Consider the following 24,762-nt stretch of genomic DNA (forward strand, 5'->3'; position numbering starts at 1 on the left):
ACGAATACAAAACAGAAGGTAAATTATGTATGATACTATCTAAAGCTATAGCTTTCTTTAGGCCTCAATTATAAATGAGTCAGTTATCTGTTATACATTATCTTTTTTTCATCCTATCCCCAGATACTGAGGTGTCCCCACTTTCCTGAGAAGTGCTGATTGCCAGGTCTAGTGGAATATGTCCCTGCCTATGGCATGGGGGTTGGAACTAGATGATCTTTAAGGACTCTTTCAAACCAAAGAATTCTATGATTCTATGATATTGATTTATATAGGAATGCGATTTTGATTCCAGTAGGGTTTATCTGCAGCTGTCATCTCTGTAAAACAGGAACAATTTTTTAAATCTTCTTATAATACCTGGAAGGTCTGTGTTGGTCTGCAGTTGGGCTGGACCCAATGCTTCAACTGATGCTAACAGGTACTTAATTGATTTTGTTTCTTACCTAAGAGGACTTTTTTTAATTTCAATCAGCACATCAGATGAAGAGAGGAAAGTGGACTGAAGCTTTGAGCAAGGGAATGAATGGTTAGAAAAGCCCACAGTCTTTAAGATTTTCTTTGATTATTATGTCTGTGACTGCATCAAAAACAAATTTGACATTCTGGGTGTCTGTGGCACAGGTCAAGTGACAATATATCTCTTTGTCTTGTTTCCTTATGTTCAAGTCTAGAAATTGTTTCTTGATGTAATTTGCAGCATCTTCAAATGTGTTTTGTCCTAATGGAAAGAAAAGTAAAAGCAAAAGAAGACACATTTCGACTGGTACATCTTCACAACTGCAGAGACAAGAAATAATGTTTTCTCCCTTTTTTTTTTTTTTTTTTCTTTTTATTTGAATTAGCTTCAAGCATTAGGTATGAAAATTTTGTGTCTAAACTGTTTTTTCTCTGGCAATTTCTGACACGACCTTATATATTCTCTTGCATCACTTGAGAACATCTGGTGTTTTAAAATTTCTAGTAGACTCTACTGTGACATAAGCAAAGAGACAGACTTCCCTTATGGAATGAGTTCTTAAAATAGGAACAAAACTCTCGGATGCAGTTGTGGTGTGTGTGAGTGATAAGATATTGACTTGTACTGAAATGTTGGCTGAGTCCATCACAGCACCCTCCAGCCACCTGAAACTTTTAGATTTCTCATCTTCTTCTACCACCAAGGGACAGAAATAAACATCTCCAGAGAGAAATGAACCCACCCAAGGATAACATGATGAGTAGGTGAGATGAGTTGAATTTTGGCTGTGTCTGTCTCATACCATTATTTCATGAGAAGATGCCTAGATAAGAGGTTTAGTATTTAAAAGAGCTTATATATAGGTGTTATGAGTCAGAGTCTCAGTGTTTAATGCATGACCCACACAAAACATCTGAATGCGTTTTCTCCTGAACACTCCAAACTTACCATTATACTCAGGAAAGCAGATATTCAGGTGAACTTTTGTTATTTTCTCTTGAAATAGGTCTTTTTTGTTTAGGAACAGCACAATGGAAGTGGCTGCAAAGCACTTATGGTTGCAGATGCTGTTGAACAGATGAAGGCTTTCGTGCATTCTGTTCTGTTGAGGTGCAAAAGGTAAACATGAGACTGACAAATCTCATCCTCATATGTCATTTTTACTGCGATCTTCTTTACTGGAAAGAACCACTAGAGCATAATAGCCTTTAAATAGTTATCAGAGAACGGGAATGTGCCATCAGAGAGTACATTAAAACTTAGAAGCAAAAAGGGCTGTTTGTGTGTTCTGACTCACCACTTCTTTATCTTCCACCAGAACCATGTCATAGGCACTGAGTGCAGCACAGAATATGATGCAAGTAACTCCTTCAAAGCAGTGAATCCACTTTTTTCTCTCTGATCGTTGTCCACCCACATCAAACATCCTTTGCAGAAACAATCACACATGTACAATGTAAAGCACTAATAAGGATGTAGTCATGCTTTTAATGCACAGAGTTCAAGGGGAGATCAATGACAAATATCCAGCTTTTCCAAATATTAGTCTGTTTCTACCCCAACAGGCCAATGAGTGCTGTATGTTGTTACTCATGGCTTTGTAGAGGGCATAAGATGACATAAAAAAGCTTAAATACCTGCAGGTAGAATTAATACTCAGTATTTCAACGTGTCACTTTGCGTTGAGGAAGTGGGACTCAGTGGAGGCTGAGACTTGCAGGCTAGGGTTTATTTAGGGCAGAGTTCTGAGACATGGAAAAAAGACCTTCAAATTCAATGTCATTTACTACTTCATGGTCTGCTTGCAGTGAACTGACATTGACCAATAAGACATATGACCAAAGGCCAGTGACACATCGACCCCTGGTTGTGCATGAATAGATGTTGCCACCTGCTCCCTGCCCTGGAGGGGTCACTGAGCTCACTACATAACCTGCATCACACCTTTGGAGAGTCTTTTCTGTCCATCCCATTAGCTGCTCTTAAGCAGCAATTCCTGGAGAGCAGGAATCCCTTCTTCTGTGCAGCAGGATTTGTAGGGCTGTTCTTTGCAATAATTTCCTTCCACCTTTGCCAGGAATTGCTGCTACCTTTGAGTAGTGTCATATGAACTTTACAGGGACTCTCTATGGGGTCCAAAGCCAGCTGGGCACACCTAGCTGGGCCCTAGTTAGGGCTCTTAGCCTGAGCTTCCAAAACTCCCACTTGCATTTGCAGCTCTTCAGTGATAAGGGCTAGAGCTTTCTTTTCACTGTTTTCCTGAAACAAAAGGTGCCAAACCTGAAGATTTTTCAAGTGCATTAGAAAGCAGGGAAAACATAAAAAGTCAAATCTATCCTGCCCTTAGGTTTTCTGTTTCCTAATGTGCATGATGACTTTTCCCTGTACTGCCTGTTGTTGAACTTAATACTGTAAAACCTAATCCCCTGTTGGATTACCCCTTCCTTCAAGAATATGTATTAGATCTCTGGATCCTGCAGTGTCTGAAAATTAAACACAACTCAATTCTTACAGCAATGAATATAACAGGATACAGTAAGAAACAATCATGTCAGTAGTAAACAGAGCAAGAATAATTTGTAACCGAAACATTGGTTTTTGCAGTGACTTAATCCTCTGTTTCCTTCACCATCAGCAATGCAGTTGATGTTGAAAAAGGTTATTTTTATAATTTCTCATCCTTAGAAAAAAAAATGAAACCCTTTCCAATGGTCACAATGAACTGTTTCAGCAGCTGAGGAGTAATCTATTTTTTTTTTTCTGGTACATTTGATCTTTTCTTTTATTGGGTGTCTATAAAAGTGAGTTATTTTGGAAATTGAGAAATTGTTGTGGAGCAAGATTTTGATAATAGTAATGGCATTCTTCCAAGCATATGTTCAATGAGTTCAGAAGGTCTACTGAAGAGTGGGGTCAGCACAAATAAAGTATCTTGACTTTTGTCTCTGATTAGTACTCAAAAGTCACCTATAATTACATGCCTTTCTTGATTTGTGGTGTATAACTCTGAAATCGAAGAGCACATGGAAGCTAAATTTCACTAAACTAGCAAAGTAACCACTCAGCAAGGAGCAAATAAAAATCAATGTTTTCTGTGCAACTTTAATTCAGTTCCCTGGAGCAGTACCGGGATTTAGACTTTTACTGCATAGATACAAAATGTTTTCTGTCTCATACAGTTCAGTAAAGGGACAAGTGTTTAGTGAATGAGGCATCTGTTCATGGTTTTTTTGTATCCCTGTATGGCGTGTGACCTGAAGCCCCATCAGTATATCAGCCAAGACTCATTCTGAATGTGCAAGTGTCCCTCTCTTTATAGATGTTTCTATGGTACTTATCAAACTTGGTGCAGAGACATCAGGATCCTCCAGCAGTTTTGCATTGCTATGGCAATGCACAGTAGCATTAACATGGATTTATAATTGTTCTGCACCACTTTAGCAGCTCAGACCCCTCAGACTCCTCTGTAATGATTGTAGCTAATATTACTCAACTCCCTGAAACCATCAATGAATTTACTCACAACACTACTGTGATGCACAGCAGAGAGGGTAAAAACAGTGGGGTTTGTGTTTGTGGTGGCATTAAGAGCCTTCCTCTTTTTTGCAGACCCTCGGGTAACTAAATTCCCAGTTGTGCTGCATTTCAGCTAGACCCAAACACTAATGCTGATATTCTCATATCAGGATTGATAACGTCCATGTCAACGAGGATTTCCCTCTGGTGGTTTCTTTCTCCACCCTGAATTTATTTCTTCCATGAACTATGATTGTAACCAAAAGGGTTCAAATTTCCAATGTACAAAGCTATCTGGAAATACATTAATCAGAGAAAAAGAAGATGATGTCTATGACATTGCACTGTACATTTGTGGGCAACTAATGAATTTTCATGGGCGACCAGGGTATTGATAGATGATAACAATTTATTTGTAAGTCATCTACTTCAGGATCTCATTTTGTATGTGCAATCTCCGTTGTGTTAAAGCATATGTGTGGTAGAATAGATAGTTTGGGGAATGCTTAATTGGCACATGAGGTGAAAGAAAGAAGCCAAATGAAAAATGTAAAAGTTATAATCCTCATGCTTTATAAATCTGTCTGTCTCTACAGGCAGTTTCTTGTCTAGACTGCATTCCTCAAGATGCGCTCCAGCCTTTAAATTAAGAATTAAATAGATTTCAGTCCACAGAGAAAAACATTATAGAACTCTGAAATGATAATAATTCATTCAAATCCATTTTCATGTGCAATTAGATGCTTTTAATTGGTTCACAGAGCAGAACTAGAACTTGGATATCTGAAAGTGTAAAATATTCCAGTTGAATTTCTCAGAGGCATTATTTTCAAAATTTTTTCTGAATATTTTGGTTTTCATCTTAAATGAGCGTGAAGACATGCTTGATAATGCTGAAATTCCCCACAGGACAGATTTTTTTTTTTTTTTTTTTTGCCAACTGTAGAGCATTCCAGTGCTAAAAGCTGTTATTTCCATTCTCAAAAGAAGAGTGAAAGCTTGAGACCGTGTGCAAATTGGTAGACATCAAATGTTTTTTTTGTGTGCTCTTAAGGACATTTAAGTAGGCAAATTTCATAAATGTCACCATTATTCAAATGGCAGGATATAACTAAAGCTTTTTAGACATTTACATAAGTAAAAATATCCTTTCAGAGCCTAGTATTCTGTGACCTGTTTATAATGGTCCATTATATGCTCAAAGTTGGAGTGCTGATAATAAAATATCTTGCTTTTTAAGCTGTATAAAAGTGTTAAATAAGACTGGATTCAATGATATCACAATGATATCACCTGTGTTATAATAAGTCAATACCTATGAAAGAAAATATTTAAGAAACATAAACCCCAAGAAGACAGTAAAATATGGCTTTCATACCTGAAGTTTAAATCCTTGAAAGAAAACTGAGTCTCTATAATCCCAGTTGTCTGCACTCGGGAGTGCAGGACATCTTGCTCAGTGGGGACATAGTCTGGCATTGCCAACCTGTCCAAATCGTTGAGGTAACTAGGGAGAGTAAGGAAGAAATGCTGGTTGGTGAATTCAGAAAGTGAAGTGTCCATTATATAATCATTCCCCACTGAGCCACTTTTAACTATGTTATATATATTTCACATTTAAATACAATACTGTTGGTATTTATATTACTGAGTTCTACAATTCAGAGCCTTTCTTTTTTATTTTCTTGTATAAAGAAGTGTAATTTAGTTGCACTTAATAAGCATCTTTCTGAGGATTGCAGCTAAGGAAAATCCTTGTTTTCCTTAGGGATGCTTGAAAACCACTGTCAGCAAAGAGATTTTAGCCATTTTCTCTCAGCAAGTGGGAATTGCTACCTCAGGGGAAGAACCACAAGCATCATGCAGAAGGAGATGTGTAAGGAATCATCTCAGCCTGTCAGACTGGTTGCAACAGCATTTTCCTTCCTTAGTGAAAGGGAGGGCATAATATTTTGGAGGAATTAACTCGTTTTCCCTGTAGACCTCTCAATTTACAGCAAGAAGGTACATAGTGATTTTAAAAAATACATTTTTTTAGTCAAAACCAAAAGCTTCAATGGAGCTGAGGATTCCCTGGGTTATTATTCCAATGACCTCTTGGAAAACTGGATTATCTGCTTTCACTTCTGGTCTACAGAGATAAAATCTGCATAATGTGAGAACCCAAACCAGATCTTTGAAGCCTGTTTTTGTCCAACACTTCTGTCACTTCTAGGGGCTGACAGCTTTCTTTAAAAGGCTGGGCAGAGCCACTGAATCTTACTGGCTGGTCTGGGAATGTGCATAGAAGGGTTATGAGTTGTCAAAGGAAAAGAAAAAATGATGTCTGTGTAACTTCCTGCATTTTAGCTACTGATATTCAAATAAAGACGAAAGCCAAAAGCAAGAAACCACACAACTGATGAAGAATTTTTAGTGTCCAGTTGGATTCCTATACCATCCATATATGCAGCCTCGTGTCTGACAAACAAAACACTGAGTCTCTAGTGTCTATTAGGCTCCATGCCTTCTTTTCTTCTCTCTACACTAAGTCTGCCCAACAGGAAGTTCAGCTGCTCAGTTTAACCAGAATCTTCCAAAAGAAACCTCACAGATCATCATCCTTGTGTGCAACATTTAATAGATATGTAATCTAAAAAGAAAAAAAAATAAAAATAGAAAAATAAAATACAATTAAATTTAAATTTTAAAAGCTAGAATCTTTCATTTGGATATTTCCAAGTAATGTTTGGAAATGGGATTTTCTTATTTTAATTTGAATAAACTGCATTCAGTCCGCAAATGGTATTGAACCTGATCTGAGTAATTCAATGTTTTCCCATAATTTGAGGCCAGGAAATAATCTGTTGGGGAAAGAAAAAACAAACAAACAAACAATATATCTCTGTTTCTCTGAGTAGGGCCTGAGGCAAACTCATCTCACCTTTGTGGAAGGCAGAAACAAAAGACGTTTTGTTATTTATAAAGCATGTAAGCGCTAAAATAAGCACTTGAATATAAAATAAAGTTCTAATAGTTCTTAGCCACAAATGCCCAAATTAAATTCAACACAGCCAATTGTAACTGCATAAAGAATTAAGCCAAGCCAATTATCTAGTTAAAGGAGCATGAGGCAGCTCTGCAGGTGAGACTGCACTGGGAAAGGAGGGAATGGAAATCGGTATCTCAGTAAATGCTGATTTTTCCTTGGCTTGGATGAGGTGACAGGACTCCTACCCTGAGAGGAAAACGACTGAGCTAGCAAGATGCATCATGTACTACTGGTAGCTGTAAAATAACGTGCAAAGTCACAGTTTATAATCCCAATTTTGCCCTTTCCATACCCATCATTCCATTTCAAAACAGAATTAGTTCCAAGTTAATCTAAGGGAGAAATTCCAGCCAAATTTGACAGAGAGGGAATTTTTCTATTATTTAGAAGATATCAATTATTTTTTTCAATTGAAATGCACAAAGGAAAAGCAGTGATCAAACTTCATTAGCATGAATTAATAATGAAAAATCCCAGAGAAGATAACCTCAGAAAGTCAGAGTTTACACAGAATTAATCAATATTTTTTGTAGGAGCTGATTCACAGGCACTGAGAAAACAGGGTTTTGGGTTTAAAGGAAATTGAGCTACAGCATTAGATGGTTGATTGACTGTAGCTGACTTTGAACAGATCATTAGAAGCCCAGCAGCAAGGGCAAATATTAAGTTGATTTTAATGGTTCACAGCCAAAGGCTAGAGTTTTAGAAGCATCAGGTACCAAAAGATGAAGACAGAGAAGCAGGATTTTCAAGAAATTAGCAGAAATGTTCAAGCAGATGAAAAACATATCACTGTAGTTGTTCTTAATATAAGTCTAGAAATAAACTAGTTATAAATAAACTGCAGACACAATCTATATTAACCTCCTTAAATACTGAAAACGATTGCAAGTTAAAACAGGATGCAAACAATAACACTGAAAGAGAAATAATTTAGGTTCTGCTGTCTTCTTTGTAGACAACAAAACCTAATTTGCCAGGCAGAGTGTACACAGAAGAGTGTTAACTGGTAAACACGGTATAATTGTTGCTTTTTTTTTAATTTAAGAGGTAGTTTTCCTGTTATTTACTATGATTACCTTGTTATAGGCTTTTAGTGGGAATGCAGTGGAACCTATCAGAAGGGGTATGTTAGAAAAAATTGCTCTGTACCATTCTTATAAAAATACAACACTCCTATAAAACACTGTCAAATCAGGCACAAAACAACACAGGCAATATTTTCTTTGTTTAGGACTCTTGCAAAAGGTCTTCATTCTTGTTTGGAAAATATAATGAGATGAAGAATTTTTAATATTTTCTCTGCATATTCCCGGCACTATATCTACAATTATTGAACTATGGATACCTTCAGGTTGCTTCCTGAAGTCCAACATTCAGGAATGCCTTTCTCTTCCTGCCTTGGAGAAGGGACACCCAATACCTTGGAAGACTTCACCCTGCAGGTGCCCTCAGCCTGTAGGAGGATCTCCAGGAGTGGGGATCCAGCTCCAGGTCTGGGAAGATGAGCTGGAGCAAACCTGTGCCCCAGGTTTGGGCACTCTCGAGGCCAGACCCAGTGGCACCTCTCTCCATGGCTGTATGGGCTGAGTGAGAAGGCAGCAGGGCTGGGGCCTGCAAGGACAGCTGCCAAAGCAGCCAAGCCTGGCACTCCTGAAAACTCTGAATTCACTGACTATGCCTGAGGTGAGATGTGCCCCAGGTGGACAAAGGTGATCCTTTGTGGGGTTGGGGCTGAGCAGCCCTAACCTTGCTTATCTGTCTGGCACCTCCCAGGACTCAGAAAGGGAACTGGGCTGTCAGGCTGGAGAGCAGCTGGGGTGGTGATGGCCCAGAGAACACCTGTCCATGGAGCTGGGTTAGTTTAGAATAAAGTTTTTATAGTTTCCTCCATACTTACATTTATCATCTTGCAACATGTACAAAATATCACTCAAGGTAAAATCTATGCTGTTTCAAGTCACCTTTCCCTCATTTTGTCAATCTTAGAAACACTCAGAGGGAGAATAAACCTTTTTATTTTATATAAAACATTCAAACAAACTCACAGAAACAATTTCTGAAACCTTGTTTTCCCTTGTTTCCTCCAGCTAAACACTTCTGATATATTATAAACCTTAGCACCCCCCCTTTCCCATGGTAATGAGCAGTGATTTCCACGGGCTGTTCTGCAAGGGCACAGTTGTTTCAGCAGCCTGGCCAGCTGTGGAACAGCTGGAGTCACCTACTAGGCGGCCGAGTCGCTGAGCTGGTACTCTGCTGCCCTGGCCAAGCACGCCTGGGTCCCGCCGTCCTGCCACACGCGTTTCATCAGCTCAACCAGCTCACAAGACATGCTGCCATCCTCCAGACTTGTTGCCATGGCACACAGCTTCCTTTCATCCTCCTAAAGAGAAATTCCAGTAAATATTGTGCAAGCGCGCTGTGCCCCTTCACCTCCTTGAAGATGTGCTTGGTTTGTAATGAGTTGCAACGGCAAAATTTCTTGTTTTCGCTGTTTTTTTCCAGGTTGCTGTGCTCACCTGTGCATGTAAACATTCTTTTATAATCTTGCTTCCCTTTAGGTAGTGCCAAGGTTAGGCTGAAATTGTGATACACAGAGTTTTCATCTTTTTATTGTTTTGTTTAGTTCATATGAGGGCTCAGTTTCATCTTGCCATAAGCATTCACAAATAGTCCAACTTGGATGGAAGGCTTTCATATTAAGAGAGAGTAATATGGTATCAAAAATTAAATTAAAAATGACATTAAAAATTAAAACTATTATAACAATGTAGAAATCTATATCTAAAGGTGTTTTTGAATGTCTTTGTAAGAAAAAATTTCTAGCTTTAGACCCCAGTAAGAAATGTGGCACAGTGAATATAACTAGTGAATGCATTTCCCATATATGGGGAAGAAGAAACCTGTACAGAATAAAATCCCAAATATTTAAAATATATTATTCTGTAATTTCTTCCTTTCGTAGTCAAATAAAAAATATTTTAAATCCTCTATTTAATTAAAAAAATTCCTTTCAGTAGTTAACAGCTCAGGAATTTACTGTAAATAAAGAGCATGATTAAAAGAGTAATTTGATACACTGTCACAATAAGGGATGATTATAAAATATAATTCCTTCCTAGTTGTAGAAGTAGATAAGTCAAGTGACTTGCAATCAATAGATGCAAAAGAACAAATGGATTCTGACAGATACTGTTTTGGCAGGGAGTATGTTTTATTCAAAACCAGGAAGCAACTTTAGAAAAAATTTAACAAATTTATTTTAGGAATGTGCTATATTTTTATGCCTCAAGAGGAGCTGCAGTTTATGGAAACTTTATAAAAGTCAGAGACAGATCAAAAATTAAACACTGCTTCTTTTTTTTTTTTTTTGAAAGAGAAATTGAGTAGGCATGGACAAAAAAAAATAGAGAAATTGAGTAGGCACGGAGAAAAAAAATAAACCAAAAACGTGGGAAACAACCACTAGAAAACTGCCTTGAAGGAGGGAGAAGGACAGCAGGATAATTGCCCTTATCCATCAAACAGCACCAGCTCCATTTACAGCCTCATGCCCTCCTGCAGTGCTGGGATCAGCAGAAGCAGTCAGCTCTCGTGTGTGCCCCACATTGTCTGCAGGGTGCACACTTGTTCAGCTGCAAGATAAGGGTTGGAATGTTCTCTGCTTCAAGATATGGCATATCACGGAATGATTACAGCTACCCGCCTACTAGGCTGCATTTGTAGGTTGAATAGCCTGCAGTGAGAAGCTTTGACCTCAGTCTCCACGTGTAGAGGGTAAATGTTCATTGATTATTATGCAAAAAGGGCAAGTGTGGATTTTGGTGCTTACATAGTAAAGGGAGATAGGAGCAGATTGAACTTATCACAAACCTGATTTGTACAATTTTTTGTTTCTCTCTGGCATTTACAAAGACTTCAGATGATTTTAATACTAAAAATAGATTGGAATTATGTTTTAGAAAGAAAAATCTATCTCACTCCCCAGAACAGATGATCTTTAAATTAAGTGCTAAGCCCTTTTCTGTATCAGTAAGATGTATTTGCAAGCAGACCTGGAACATGGATAAGCACATTGCCTTTGGGACCAAGATAATCCCACTCCTTGAACTAGATGACTTTGAGCAGCTAAATATGGACCAGAACACATAGCAAGAGCAAAGTCCAGCTGAAACCAAAGCTTATATCTAAACAACTCAACCTTATCGATGACTTCTGATTTTATGGGAAATGTAAACTAAGTTTTTGGAGGTTTTTGGAAGAAAAGGTAATGTTTAGTGGCAATGAAAATAAATGTGACCAAAATTTATATTTTCTCTAAAAATCACATCCAGGTTGCTCTTGTGGGGGAAAAGAGAGCAGGCACTGCAAATATTCCATACGGCTGTATTCAGCTGTGCTCCTAGAGGCCTATTCTACAATGACAGCAAGAGTGAGCTGACTGTGCTATAAATTATGAACTTTAAAAACCTGTGTTTTCTGCATTTGGTTATATATAATGCTAAGAAATGGACTGGGTAATTTACCAAGTTCTCTATGCTGTGAAGTCCCATGAAAGGGGTGTCTATGAAGCTGACATAGAGTGAACCTGTACAGATATCTCAGAAAATCTCAGGGCTGAGAAAGGAGACAGAAATACTGGGGCACAGGGAGAATACATCTCAGTAAGAGCTGGCATCATGTAGTCAACACCATGGGCTGAGCCAGCCAGGACCTGTGGCCAGTGCTGCAAGGTCCAGCTGTAGCCATGGCTCGGGCCATGCAGGATGGTTGATGGCTCCTTAAGCAGTACAGCACCTTAACATTGCCCTGATTTCGGTGTGCTGCTTTTGGGCCTTGTTACCTTTGTTTGAATGACTTGCATTCGTGGAAAACATTTAATTTCTATTTTGTCAAATGCCAGTATGAGCTTTAGTAACCTCTGAAGATTTTGTTTATAATTTTTTAGGTCAAAGTACCACATGTCATTAAAATGAAATGTAGACTTCTGGAACAAGTAAAGCTCTTTGAGATAAGCAGATGTTATTCCCTCCAAGATAAACCTCTAGGGATTAGGCAGAATTTGCCAAAACTCGAATCAACTGATATTCTGACCAGCATTTGAGAAATTCTCAGCAAGATCGGAATTACAGGCTAACATACTAAACCATTGCATGGAGAAGAAAAGTTTTTCCTTTATTTCTGTCCTTGAAAATTCAGTGTGATTGACAGAAGATAACAGGCCTCCTTCCTATGGCTTTGTCTCCATCTGCCTGTGCAGAGGATGGTTGACTGTGCCAGGAATGTTGGACTGCCCTGTGGAGCCAGTGTGCCAGTACTGCCTGCACACAACAGGGAGGTCTCTGCTCCAGGAGCAATGACAGACTGAAATGCTCCCAACATGTCTACACGACCTTTCCTTACATGGCTGAACCCCAAGGTTATTTATTTCTCAATAGCAATAAATAAGTGACTAAGCAGCTAAGAAAAGTTTCTGGGTGTTTGTTTTTTTTTTTTCTGTTTTTTTTAAATGTCTTTGCAATGTCTTTAAATGTCTTTTGTAGCAATCAAAATGGTAGTTTAGACAAAGGTTAGACTCCAGGCATCAGTTTTGAGAAAATAAAAATAAATAAGGACACTTTGTCCCATGTAACTCAAATGGTACTCAGTTTCCACTGTCATAAAGAAAATACTGGATCCTCTTTGTTCTACTAGTCTATTATATTTAAAAAAAAAATGTGTTCCAATGCCTGTTTCAAGAGAAAGGGTGTCATACTCACAATTCTAGCAGAGTTTTCATAACTGATCCCTAACTTAGTCATTGCTTTCACAATAGCCAGGATAGACTGCACTGCATTACTGTAAACAATAGGTCTGAACTCCATGCGTTCCTGGTAGGTGAAACCATCTTTATGGATGATCCTGGTGAAAAAAAAAAAAACAACAAAAGGCTTATGGGATACATTTTAAGAAAAGAAAAAAAAAAGAAAAGAAAAAGAAAGTAATGAAAAGTTAGGTCAGGTGCTTTTGTGGTCAGTGTGAGAAAGTACCAAATACATTTGGCTCTTGGAAAAGCATTTTTCAGTGGTTGATCTGTCTATTCTGCTAGAACAGGAAAACAGCAGTTCCTGTCTGTGTGGGGTTGTCTGCACCCACTCTGGGTGAATAGATGTTGGTTTTCCCCTTGCAGGTTAATCTAAAACAAAGTATGAGTTTGAACAGGAGCCAGGCCTATCTCTGGAGATAAAGGCCAAGATGCCTTTGTGTACTTAGATCCCAAATGTTTTACTATTGGAAACTACAATATTAGTCCTGGGCTGCCATTGCTTGTTCAGTCATTCTGATTTTTATCCAGAATCTTACCTAGTTAGAAATGATTAAAAAAAAAAAGTTTCAACACTGGGAGACATTTATCAAGAAAAGAAGAAAAAAAATTAATATTCTTTTGTGCATCAGATACAGTTTCTAGTTATAACAAGGCCATGTTCTTCTTATTAGGCTTTTTTATTATTCTTATTATTAGGAATAAAATATACATTTTATTCCAGAGGGAAAAGAACCTTAGTAATCAATTTCAGTAATCTAATTCTGACAGAGGAATTAAAATTTCATCATCCTCCTCGACTGGAGAATGGCATGTGGTTAAAGTTCTCCAAATCAGTGTGCAGATTCTTGGAGACGTGGCTTGGAGACATCTTTTTCCACAAGTTGTGAAAAAGGACGAAATCTTCACCCACTTTGGCCTGGTGCTCTCAATGAACAGACACTGAATAGCTTTGGCTGCTGGAGCCAAAGCTCTATTCTTCCTCACCTCAGCTGCTCAGAGTTTAAGGCTATTAAATACAGAATTTCTGGGCCTTGGGGTTTGTTGTTTTACCACATCTTGCCTGAGATACACTCTGGGAAAAGCTACCTAAATGGCCAAGTCAGCCCTGTCAGAAAATAATTCACTCATAACACACTAAACCCAGATGACAACTGATGTGTCTTAACATGTCTCTGATTTATGGATGTCAGAAAACTCAAAAGTTGCATTCCTTTGCCTGTAGGAATAACATCTGTAGGAAAAAAAGGCTCTCCAAAATGTTTTCCCAATCATTTCTAGATCAGGCAACACTATGAACTTTCTTTTGAAGCTTTTTTTCCCTTTTTTCTTATTTTTGAATGCTGTTTTCATCAAGAATTCAAACAAATTCTGCAAGGTTCAAAGCAGTCTTATTGAACTTGGGAGAAAAAAAAAATAAGATCTCATGGAGCAGAGACCTCCCCATATTAAGGGTGCAGTCTTCTGAGGTTTTTATTCACAACAGCAGGGCTTCTCATCAGATAGGTGGCTTTGATTCAGTCTCAACAGGCATGATGAGTTACCAAATATTTTGCTTCCTGCTTTTCATTCACTGAAATATTTGTAGAAGCTTCATACAGCTAAATAAGAGCACAGTACAGAGATACTCAAGCTAGATTGCACATTGGAAATGATGCAGTTAGAAGCACAGAGCTCCAGAGTTGTTTTTGTTTTTAGTAACTCTCATAACCATCCTCATCTTCTTATGCTGCAAAGGCCTTACAGCATATCTGTATTTTGAGTACCAGAAGATAGTTTGTAAAGCTTAGTGGATGGATATAACTTTGATTACGACTAAAAAAAGCGATTTATTAATTAGAAATTTATTTAATTAGTCAAACAATTACTATGATTTTGCTAGAAACTGTATTTTCAGCAAAATTATTTCTTTTTAAGCAGTTATCAGTGTTCTTTTGCAAATGTTATGCCTTACTGAAGAAAATTAACTAATATTAGAGGTTTTAACAGAAAGACAAATGCCATAAAGTCCTTGGTTGTGACAGAAATATGACATTTTATATGAAAAAAATACAATTTTTGTGAAAAGTTTTCCTGTAAAATAATTAATATTTGTGATCAGTTTGACAGCTCATAAATGCACAAGTCTTTATATACAACTCTCAGTTTTGCAGTGTTCTCCCCCTCCTCCATGCTGTTAAAGATTATCAGCTTTCTTAAAGTGCTCAGTTCAGAGGAACATCTTTAATCTGCTCCTGCTTGGGAAGCTTTGAGCACAATACACCTCAATGGTTTGCTGAATAGGAAGGGTCTCCTGAATGAAGCTCAAATCAGAAATAAATTTATCTACTATTTAACTGGAAAAATAAAAGGTTAACAAAGTATTTGGTGGATGGTTTGGAATCTGCTTTATTACAGAATGAGTTACTTAAATAATAAAAATTTCTTCTTATGACATCTTTACTCTTTAATATGCATTGGTGAAGGTAATAGATAGGTAAGGGAACTTAAGTTTGGAACAGTATTAATGATTTCATAAAAAGATTGTTTGATTTTTACACAGGAAGAGATCGGTGCTTACAAAGTGGGATCAAATCTAAACAGCTGCAATCCCTGTGTAATTTTTTCTGTACTTGGACAAGTTTAGAAATCAAACCTGGACCTCTCTATAAAAATAAGACTAGACACAACAGCAATGTTTTATCAGGTTGTGCAGTAAAGGAGGACATTTACCATCCGTGGTCCCTTGAATTTTGGTGTATTATTAATTTAAGCAAGATACATAATTAGCATTTTAGCTACCCTTAAAAGAAAAATATGCATGAATTTAGTTGTAGCATGTTTTACTATATATGAAAGTATTGTCAAACTAAATTGTAAATCAGGACACACACGTAGAGAGATTTGATCTTTCTCTGAAGCCAAGGAAAGTGAAGTTCCTGACTTCAATCCACGAGGTACCTTGTGCATTTTGAACAACTACAAGTATTCTTGCAGTAGATTTATGATGCACTCCCAATATCTCTGTAACCAGATAGTCCAAATTTGAGCAGGGATTTCTGCATATGAGCTTGTACAGCCTTTTTTCCCCCAGATTGATTATTGTATAAAACCTTTTTGTGTTGATAATTTTCTTACTAAAAGCAGTTCTTACATCAGTCCCTACCCATGATATCGTGGGTAGCAGCTGCTCACTAGTGGATATTCTCCACTGGCCTATGGGAGACCCTTTTTACCTTGGCAGGAGCTCTGGAGACTAAGAATTATCTATAGAGGCCAATTTAGGGGGAAAAACCCAATGGACCAAACAAAAAAACACCATGAAAACAACCCCACCTCCCAAAAACACTCAGGAGGAAATCCCTCGCTGTTCTATGGTACAATGTGAATATTTCAATATTTGCTCTTGAAATACAGTGAAACCCAATGAAATTAATAGGAGAGATGATTCACACCAAGTGTAATTAAACAGTGGAATTACTTGCTGTAGAATGCTGTGGATGTTTTTAGTTTACATTGGTTCAGCAGAAGATCTCAGGGTAATTATTGATGATGAGATGAATTAACTGAGGGCTACTACAGAGACAGAGTGGTGCTGTCTCCAGTTGAGGATGGCTCCAAGCCACAGATCATCAGATACTGCCAAGATATCCAGCACAAGTGTGCTGGCTTGGCTGGTCTGATGATCTGCAAACATCCTTCACTGGCATCTGCTGGAGACAGGGTCTGCCAGGTGGATCAGCCATCACTGCTTGTCTCACACAGTCCTGTTCCCACCACCCTAACTCCCACCAAAGCCAAGGAAGCAGATTCCTGATCTCCATGCATGGGCCCAGTGCATGATTTGGTCATTCAGATTTGACTATCAATCCACCTGTGTGCCTCAGACACTTTGTGATTTTCTTTATAGCGTGTTTGAATGGAAACTTGATTTGAATGATGTTTCTTTGCATGTTATTCAAATAAGCATAAACATTGTAATAAGACTTTAGCTAGACAGCTTATACTACAAATGCCAAATTCAACAGCTGATATGCATATTCAGATACTTACTTCATTTGCTTTACAATAGTGCTCTTTCCTGACTCTCCAGCACCTGCAGAAGGGGAATGTTGAGAAGATATGATTGATAGATGAATAAGAAGCAAATATTAAAAATAACTCTCTGGAACACAGAATTTTCTATCTAAGAAGAGAAGTAGAGATGTCTTAGTTTCTCATTGTACTAAGTATAAACCTCCCCTAATATCCATTTGGATTTAAAAAGAAAAAAGTCTGGGGAAATTATTAATCCTGAAAAGTAAAGGGAAACTGAAAAATAAGTGAATATCAAGTCAATTCAAGAAAATTACAGAATTTTAAATTCTGTGTATAAAATTTTAAATTCAAGTGTATAAAATATGGATAATATTTTGATTTCATCTCTGGCAGATGGGCAGGAAAACATGAACAAAGTACAGCCTCTGATAGTGTCTCCTTTATTACCTGATTTGTTGCTGCTCTTTTAATGTATGTTATGACCTTTTGTATGCCAAGTGATCCAGCTCCATGCCCTTTAGCCAGCGTCCATGTGGAACCGGAAAAGCAGAGTGTAAGGACTTATATGTGGTCTAGCTCATGATGCAAAGGCAGCACACACATGAGCAAAGGACACTGTTTTTTTGTCAGCTCCTCTGCCCTGTGGTCTTCTGCCATGAAGTACTGTACCTGGAAGTGGGAAAACTGCAGAACAGTTCACCAGTTCACCTTGGGAATGGTTCTGCAGGAAAACCCCACAGCTGCTGAGGAAGTACAAATATTTGCTTATATTGAAGAGCTAGGGCATTGGTTTTTTTAGGGCATAGGCCAGATTATGTACTGCTAATTTGCCCTCTTATCTCATGGAAAGTGAGTAATCACAATCCAAGTGTTTCCATTGCAAATCAACACGAGTGACTATCATCTTCGGTCAATGAGAGTGATAAGGATTGGCAAGAGCTGCCAAAGAAGAGATAGATTTTTGGAAGCACCTGAAGAGACAATTTAACTTTTTGAATCCATGGGACAGGAAGAATCATAGAATCAGAGAATATGCTGGTCCTCACAAGACACCCCTAGAATCACACCATGTGCCCGAGAGCATTGAACTCTGCAGGTTTGGTGCTGTGACCACTTCTCTGGGGAGCCTGTTCCAGTGCCCAACCACCCTCTGGGGGAAGAACCTTTTCCCAATATCCAACCTAAACCTCCTCTGACACACCTTCATGCTCTTTCTTTGAGTCCTGCCACAGATCTTGAAGTGATCAGTACTTTATCCTCTGTTTCCCGTCATGAAGATGTTGAAGACTGCAATGAGATCTCCCCTCAGTTTCCTCTTCTCCTGCTGCTCCTCATAATGATTCCTCTCCTGACCCTTCACCATCCTCCTGGCCCTCCTTTGGATGCTCTCTAATAACTTAATGACTTTTTGTACTGTGCTGCCCAAACTGCAAGCAGGACTCAAGGTGACAAATATTTGTCATATTTTTAGGAAACAGAACTGTTCATTACCAGAATTTGTGCTGTCTTTCCTGACTGGCGATGTTGTAGCCTAATCTGTGCCTGACTCTTCTGGCTGCCAGGGCACTGCTGGCTCATGTTCAGCTTTCCATTGACCAGGACCCCCAGGTGCCTTTCTGTGCCATTGCTCCTCAATCTCTCATTCCACAGTCTGTCTGTACATCCAGGATTGCCCCAACCCAAGTGCAGAATCCAATCCTTTCCCTGGCTGAACCAGGGTGGTGATTGCCAATCTCTCTAATTTGTTGAGATCTCTCTGCAGGGTCTCTCTCTGCCCCGGAGGGAATTGACAGCTCGTGCAAATTTAGTTTTGTTGAGAAATTTCCTTAGTGTTCCTTCAAGTCCTGCACCCAAGTCATTTAGGAAGATGCTGAAGACAACCAGGCTGAGGATGCAGCCCAGTGGAACCCCACCAGTGACAGGTCCCCAGCCTGATGTCCCCCATTAACCTTTGTGCCTGACCTGTGAGCCAGTTGCTCTCCCATTGCATAACTCTGTTATGCTGCTGTGAGCTGGATGTTTTATCCAGAAGGATCTTGTAAGAGAAAATATCAAAAGCTTTGCTGAAGTACAAAAAGATTCATCACTGCTTTTCTCTTTGTAGATTACCTTTTCCCTCATGGTATGATGTCACATACTTCTGAAAAAACTAAAATCCAAGGCCTAGGTTTTTTAATCGAGGACTTCTCAGTAAATGGAACAACCTGATTACAGACTTTTCAAACACATTCTGTAAAGTTAACAGTATTCAAATGACAGGGATTAATTTACTCAAATGAATCACAAAAGACAGCAAACCATACTCAAAGCATTTTCTGAAACTCATGATGTGAATGGTGAAAAGTGTAAGAGAAAAACAAGCCCATGCAAAATGGGCCGGTGCTGCCATCTGCCACAGTTTGGAAAAAATGCAAATTTGTTGTAGATCATTTATCATCCTTTCAGTGACCTTCTGAAGAGCTTGGTAAAGCCCTGTCAGCAAGGCAGTGTTTGCTGCACTTTTTGTAGGGAAGAGAGGAGGCTGTATTGAGATTTCATGCATTCACCTCATGGAAAGAGCCAGCAAACATAATATAAAAATTAACTTCTCTTCCAGATCTGAAAGATGGTGCTAAAATAGAGTGAGTGGCATAATTTATATATTCTGTGTGCGTTTTTCTACCTCTGCTCATCTTAAGTTTATGATCCAATAATGCTTTTATCTAAACAACAGATGACTTTCAGACTTTGACATCACCATAGAGTATCATCTTCGTTGTAGCAACACTTCCTCCCCAGAAAGTGGGTCAGGAATTATTTTCTTTGAACCTGCTTTTTAAATTCCTTCCCTTCACCATGTAGCCTCCTCCTTTGGCCAGTCCCTGGTATGGAAGACCAGGGATAGGGTTGCATTTCCACCTGCTGGATTTCTACCAGTGGATTTCTACTTACAGAAATAGTGGCAAAAGTGCATCACAAAAGACTCAGTGTGACTGCACAGGGAGCTGAAGGCATCTGCTGCAAGACAGATTTTCTGAATCATAGACAAGTATTTAGGACAAATAGTCTTATCCTGAAGATCAGAAAGAACTTAGTTTTGATAAACTCTGTCAGCTGTGAAGATTTATAGCTCCACCTGACAGGTACTAGTGATAATAAGATATCACCATATTTAATATTTTGCATATTTAAGATCTAGCTTAAATTTACTTCTCATTTCTGTTTCTATTTCCTTGACATGGATAACTGCACAGAGAATACTGGCACAAAAGTCTCAGCCAATGCTTGAAACTCTGTCATGCTCCTGGGAGCTGAAAGGTGTCCCCACTGCCAGTAACATCAGAGATCTCCTCCACTGTGCCCCAGGGCTGGACTCTGTGTGGACCATGGCATGTAGACAGAGCAGAAATAGAGAAAGCAACAGAGGTGTCTTGAAACCCAGTGAGAATCTCACAAATTCAAGGGGAAGCAGAGCCCAGGCCCTCAGCTGTGATTTGACTTTTTTGTTTTTCTAAGCAGAATTTGTTCAAATAGTTGTGGAGAGTATAAGCTTTAAAGATTAGCATCTGCTGAGACATAGAGGAAGGTTCTTATATATTAAGGTGCTGTTGTGTCTCAGATAAAGAATTATTATCTCTTTACAGTTATTATCACTGTGGAAGGAAGGGTTTAGTTTAGAAATTTTTCCAGAATTAAACATAAGGAAATAAAACCCCCCTCCTGAATACTTTGTTTAAAACCTGTCGGAAAACCCACTGACAATGACATAAATCAGCAAAAAGCAGGAAAAGAAAATATTCAAATAAAATCAGGAAATGTTTCACACCCCTGCCTGAGCTTTGTCTGTGCCATTCAGAACTCTGGATATTGGGAGCTAGAATGGAAATCATATCTTCCTGGTCCTCTTATGAGACTCAACAAATTTAGCCTATGGGAGAAAGAAACTCCAGAAAAAAAAAATCTAAGACCTAACTCCCTTGAGAGAATAAAGTCCTTAAATACTGCCCTACACTATAAAAAAGAAAATCAGTGTATTTCCATCAATGAGATTATTGGACAGGTTTTGTGCCCAAAGCTTATGTTTCCAGGTTAGGTGTTAATAACAAGAATACTTGTTATTAAAAGTAAACAGTATTATTAAAAGTATAAAAACATATAAAAGTATTAACAGTATATTAAAACAGTACTACAGTAACGGATTCATTTAAGTAACTGATTCATGTTAAGTATCTATATTATAAATTTCTGCATTCAGACTACTTACCAGTGGCCTTTTATAGTCAGTGGAGAAACCATTTACTACAAAAAATTAAGCGAAACAGGTTCAATTCCTGTTTCCCTGAAGCACATGTTTAAATTAAATTGTGTGAGTTGTGCTCCAAATGGGGGTAAAGTGAGATGAGGATGACCAGTTCTGTTGAGGGTGGCTTTTGTCCTGACACTGAAAACTGTAGACAATGAGACTTTGAGTAATTATTTGAAAATAAATAAGTTTAACTTTTAATGGTTGTTTAAACGGAACCTAAGTTCTTATTTCTGTGAAACATCACTGTGAGCATCAGCTATTTTTGCCATATTTGGAATGTGCACTGTACTTTGCACACCTATAAGCTGAAAGCTGGTCTCCTGCAAAGCATACAAACAAACTGCAGGTGATGTGGCTGGCCAAAGGAAATAAAACTTTCACCTTGGAGTTTGTTCCAGACTCATAAAACGTTCTGATCTTTTTGAATTATAAAGATGTAGAGACCAGATTTGTGGACGTGTTGGGGGATGGGATGGCTCTGACAGCATGGGAACACGTAGCCTAGTGGACTTAATGCTCCTGGCTTCTGGCCAGCTTGTGAGGAACACCAGAAAGTGACACAATTTCCCTCCTCCCTCAGTTTATATGTGCATACCATATTAACTGTAAATCATCTCAACTCAAATAGTGTGTTCGCCTGGGTTATAGAACTTGATATAAAAAAACATGGTGCCTTTTTTTTTTTTTTTCTGAATGTAGTTTCTATTTTTTGTAAAGGGATCTACTGGAGGCTGTAGAGACACTGCATTAGATTTTAAATAATCCTCTCAGAAAAGAGTCAGAATACACTGTTTTTTTACATTTTAAATGTAAGGAAAAAAGTGATTACACTGAAAAGCTCATGATATACATCTCATTTTTTTTCTGAGTATCTTCTACCAACTTGCCTATTGCAAAAAGCAACTATGACATCTGGTCTGAAGTATAAAGGCAACATAAAATCTGACTGAACAGAAAGCTAGAACTAGGTAGGACTAGGCTGGCTTGAATAGACTTGCCTTTGATTTATGAAGTCTAAAATTTGCATCATTTCTGATATCACCTCAGAGGTGTGGAAAGATAACAGGTACACCGTAGAATAATCTGAACACAGTAGATTGAATCCTCTCCATTTCACACAGCCCCTATGGAAGGGATGACATGGTGTCCCTTCTGCACATTGCTTCAGCATCTCTGGTTCCACATGTTCGAGAGACACTTTCACTCTGATCGCTCAACAGGCTCCAAATACAGTTTATTCACCACTCATTTTTTTAAGAACAAGAAAATCTAAGTTATTAAGATTTTTTTTTTGTCTCTTTAATATGTTTTTTACGAAGACTTTCTGATCTGTTGTTCAGGAGAAAAAAAGCCTTCCAAAACACTACCACTGACAAATTTGAATTTTTATCATGTGTGGTGTGAGTAAAGGAAGATATTGTAAAAACCTATAAAGAAGTATTTCAGATCCAAATAATCATCTTGTCTCATGAAAAGAGTGTTTGTGTAGCTAATGAAACTGAAATATGTAGGTTGGAAATAAACATAATAGAAATCTTCATGTAGCTTGCATTGAAATTCAAAGTATTTTACTAAAAGTATCTCAAGGCTGATATTAATAGTGTCAGAAGAAGACTGATTATATACATTAGGAAACATTTAAAACTGAAGTCCTTAATACTAAACACATACATATGTTCAGTGGTGGAGGGGAAGAGCCTTCAGTAATACAGCAATACTGTAAGGGCACAAAAGCTTGAAGATAAAACGGCTTAACTTATAAATTCCTCTTTATCTGGAAAATTCTTCCTTATCCTATACATTCCTCTTAAAGGATTTCTTACTTTTTCCTCATTGATAAGGTTAGATAAGGTCAAAGACAGGATGCTGAATTAGATGGATCCTGGTTCTAATTCAGTGTCCCAATTTCTTTTTTAAACAATATATATAAATTACTTTAAATTTTTGCAATTTTAAATGAAAATATTGTTCTGGGGTTTTTTGACCAACTTAATCTCTCCTCATTAGGAGCAGTATTTTATATTACTGTAGCACAGAAAATCTTTGTATTCTTAACTGGACTGAAAAGCTTGGCAAGCCACAATCCAAATACTGATGGCACATAAAGTGTATCAAACTGCTGCTTTCCTATTATTATTTGAGAAACCTGCGTGTTCTTCTCTTATTTATTTTTGAATAATAAATGTTTGATTTTTAACATGTATAAATAGACCTTTTTCATAAGATACAAAACAACAGTATCGATTTACTTTATCTAAGGGATCTAGTTTTGTCTGAATAAATGCCAGTTTAAGAACCTTTGGAAAAAACTGCAGTTACAAGAAGGACAAAAAAAAGAAAAACACTTCAATGATCAAAGACTGTTTTTCTATTCACTGGGAGAAATCAGTTAACTTTTACAAGAAGTTGTTAGAAGAAAAATATTAAGACAGTGGTGTTAATATGATCTCAGATATTTCTTGTAAGCTGCACAGCCCCATGGGGGAAAAAAAAGGATGAGAATGAAGCTGTGTCAAGAAAAAGAATGTCTTTTCTTTTGCCATTACAGCCTCTGTCTGCTAATAAATTGATCATAGTGAGGATTAGAAGTAGTAGTTTGTGAGAATATTTATCTGTATTTGTCTGAGTATTTTTCATTCCACTCTCCATTATACATCAAACAAAGCCATTCTAAATCACTTTCTGCTTCTTTAAAAAATGGAATGAACCAATTTTCAAGATAAACAATATCAATATCTTGTGACACCCGTGGATTTTTTATGTAACCAATTATCTTACTTAATCCTCCTGGAAATGAATGCATATAGATCCATGAAAAAAAGAGATAAGTGGGCTATGTTCTGTGTAAGTTTATATCATAATATTTATTCTAACAGCAGGTTCTAATTTCTCAAACATATTCAAAGTCAAGGATTTATAATATTTAAAATTGAATACATGGCCATTTCCAGCCTATTCTTTGTGACTCCATGAGTGGCCACAACTAGAAAACATTTTAAACATATATTACAGAATTGTCTTCAAATAAAATAGTGAATGGTGAGAAATTCATTGTACTCAGAGGTAAATCCAGAGAAAAACAACCTCTCAATGGAAAAGCATTATGAGAATTTTTATTCTATTTACCCAACAGTAGTAGTTTGACTGTCCTGGCTTCCCTCTCTGCATCTTCCTGGAGTTTCTTTTCCAGTTCTCTGGATCTCCTGGCTGACTCCTTGCTCTCTGAACTGGCTCCACTGCCCATCTTGAGATGTTAAAAAATTCTCTTTATGCTGCTGATTAACTTCTTATCAGACCAGTTGCTTTAGTTCAGAAGGACAACCATCAGTGCTTAAAGAAAATTTTAAAATCCCATTCGACCTCTCTGGTCAGCCTTCAAATCAAATGCTCCTTTTTCTCCTATCACATGACCTGGAGATGCTGTAGTCAAGCATTTACATAGGGAAACAGAAAGGAAGTGTTATGACATCATAGAATTAAAGTTATCCATTCAAGATCAAATCAAATCAAGGTATGCATAGACCTCTCTTCTTGTTCAGGGAGGTTTTGTTTTACACACTCCAAAAAAATGTGTAAAATGTCTCGAAACAGGATAGGAAATAACGATAGAGTATAATTTTCAGCTTGTGAAGCAGTATGCATGCCCC

The 24,762-nt window shown here is 37.8% G+C and overlaps 1 protein-coding gene across 1 annotated transcript; it reads right to left on the reverse strand.

The window, feature by feature from the left end:
- Positions 1–530: 530 nt before the first annotated feature.
- GNAT3 (G protein subunit alpha transducin 3) lies at positions 531–24,359 on the reverse strand. The gene is made up of 8 exons (XM_014883457.2): positions 24,242–24,359; positions 16,846–16,888; positions 12,770–12,911; positions 9,236–9,393; positions 5,355–5,483; positions 1,758–1,887; positions 1,409–1,562; positions 531–721 (listed from the first exon to the last, which is right to left on the reverse strand). Exons 1-8 carry the CDS (start codon positions 24,357–24,359, stop codon positions 531–533), a joined length of 1,065 nt encoding a protein of 354 aa, XP_014738943.1.
- Between the last annotated feature and the right edge of the window lie 403 nt (positions 24,360–24,762).

Source organism: Sturnus vulgaris, chromosome 5 (genome assembly GCF_052056855.1).
Source record: "Sturnus vulgaris isolate bStuVul1 chromosome 5, bStuVul1.hap1, whole genome shotgun sequence".
Taxonomy (NCBI): Eukaryota; Metazoa; Chordata; class Aves; order Passeriformes; family Sturnidae; genus Sturnus; species Sturnus vulgaris.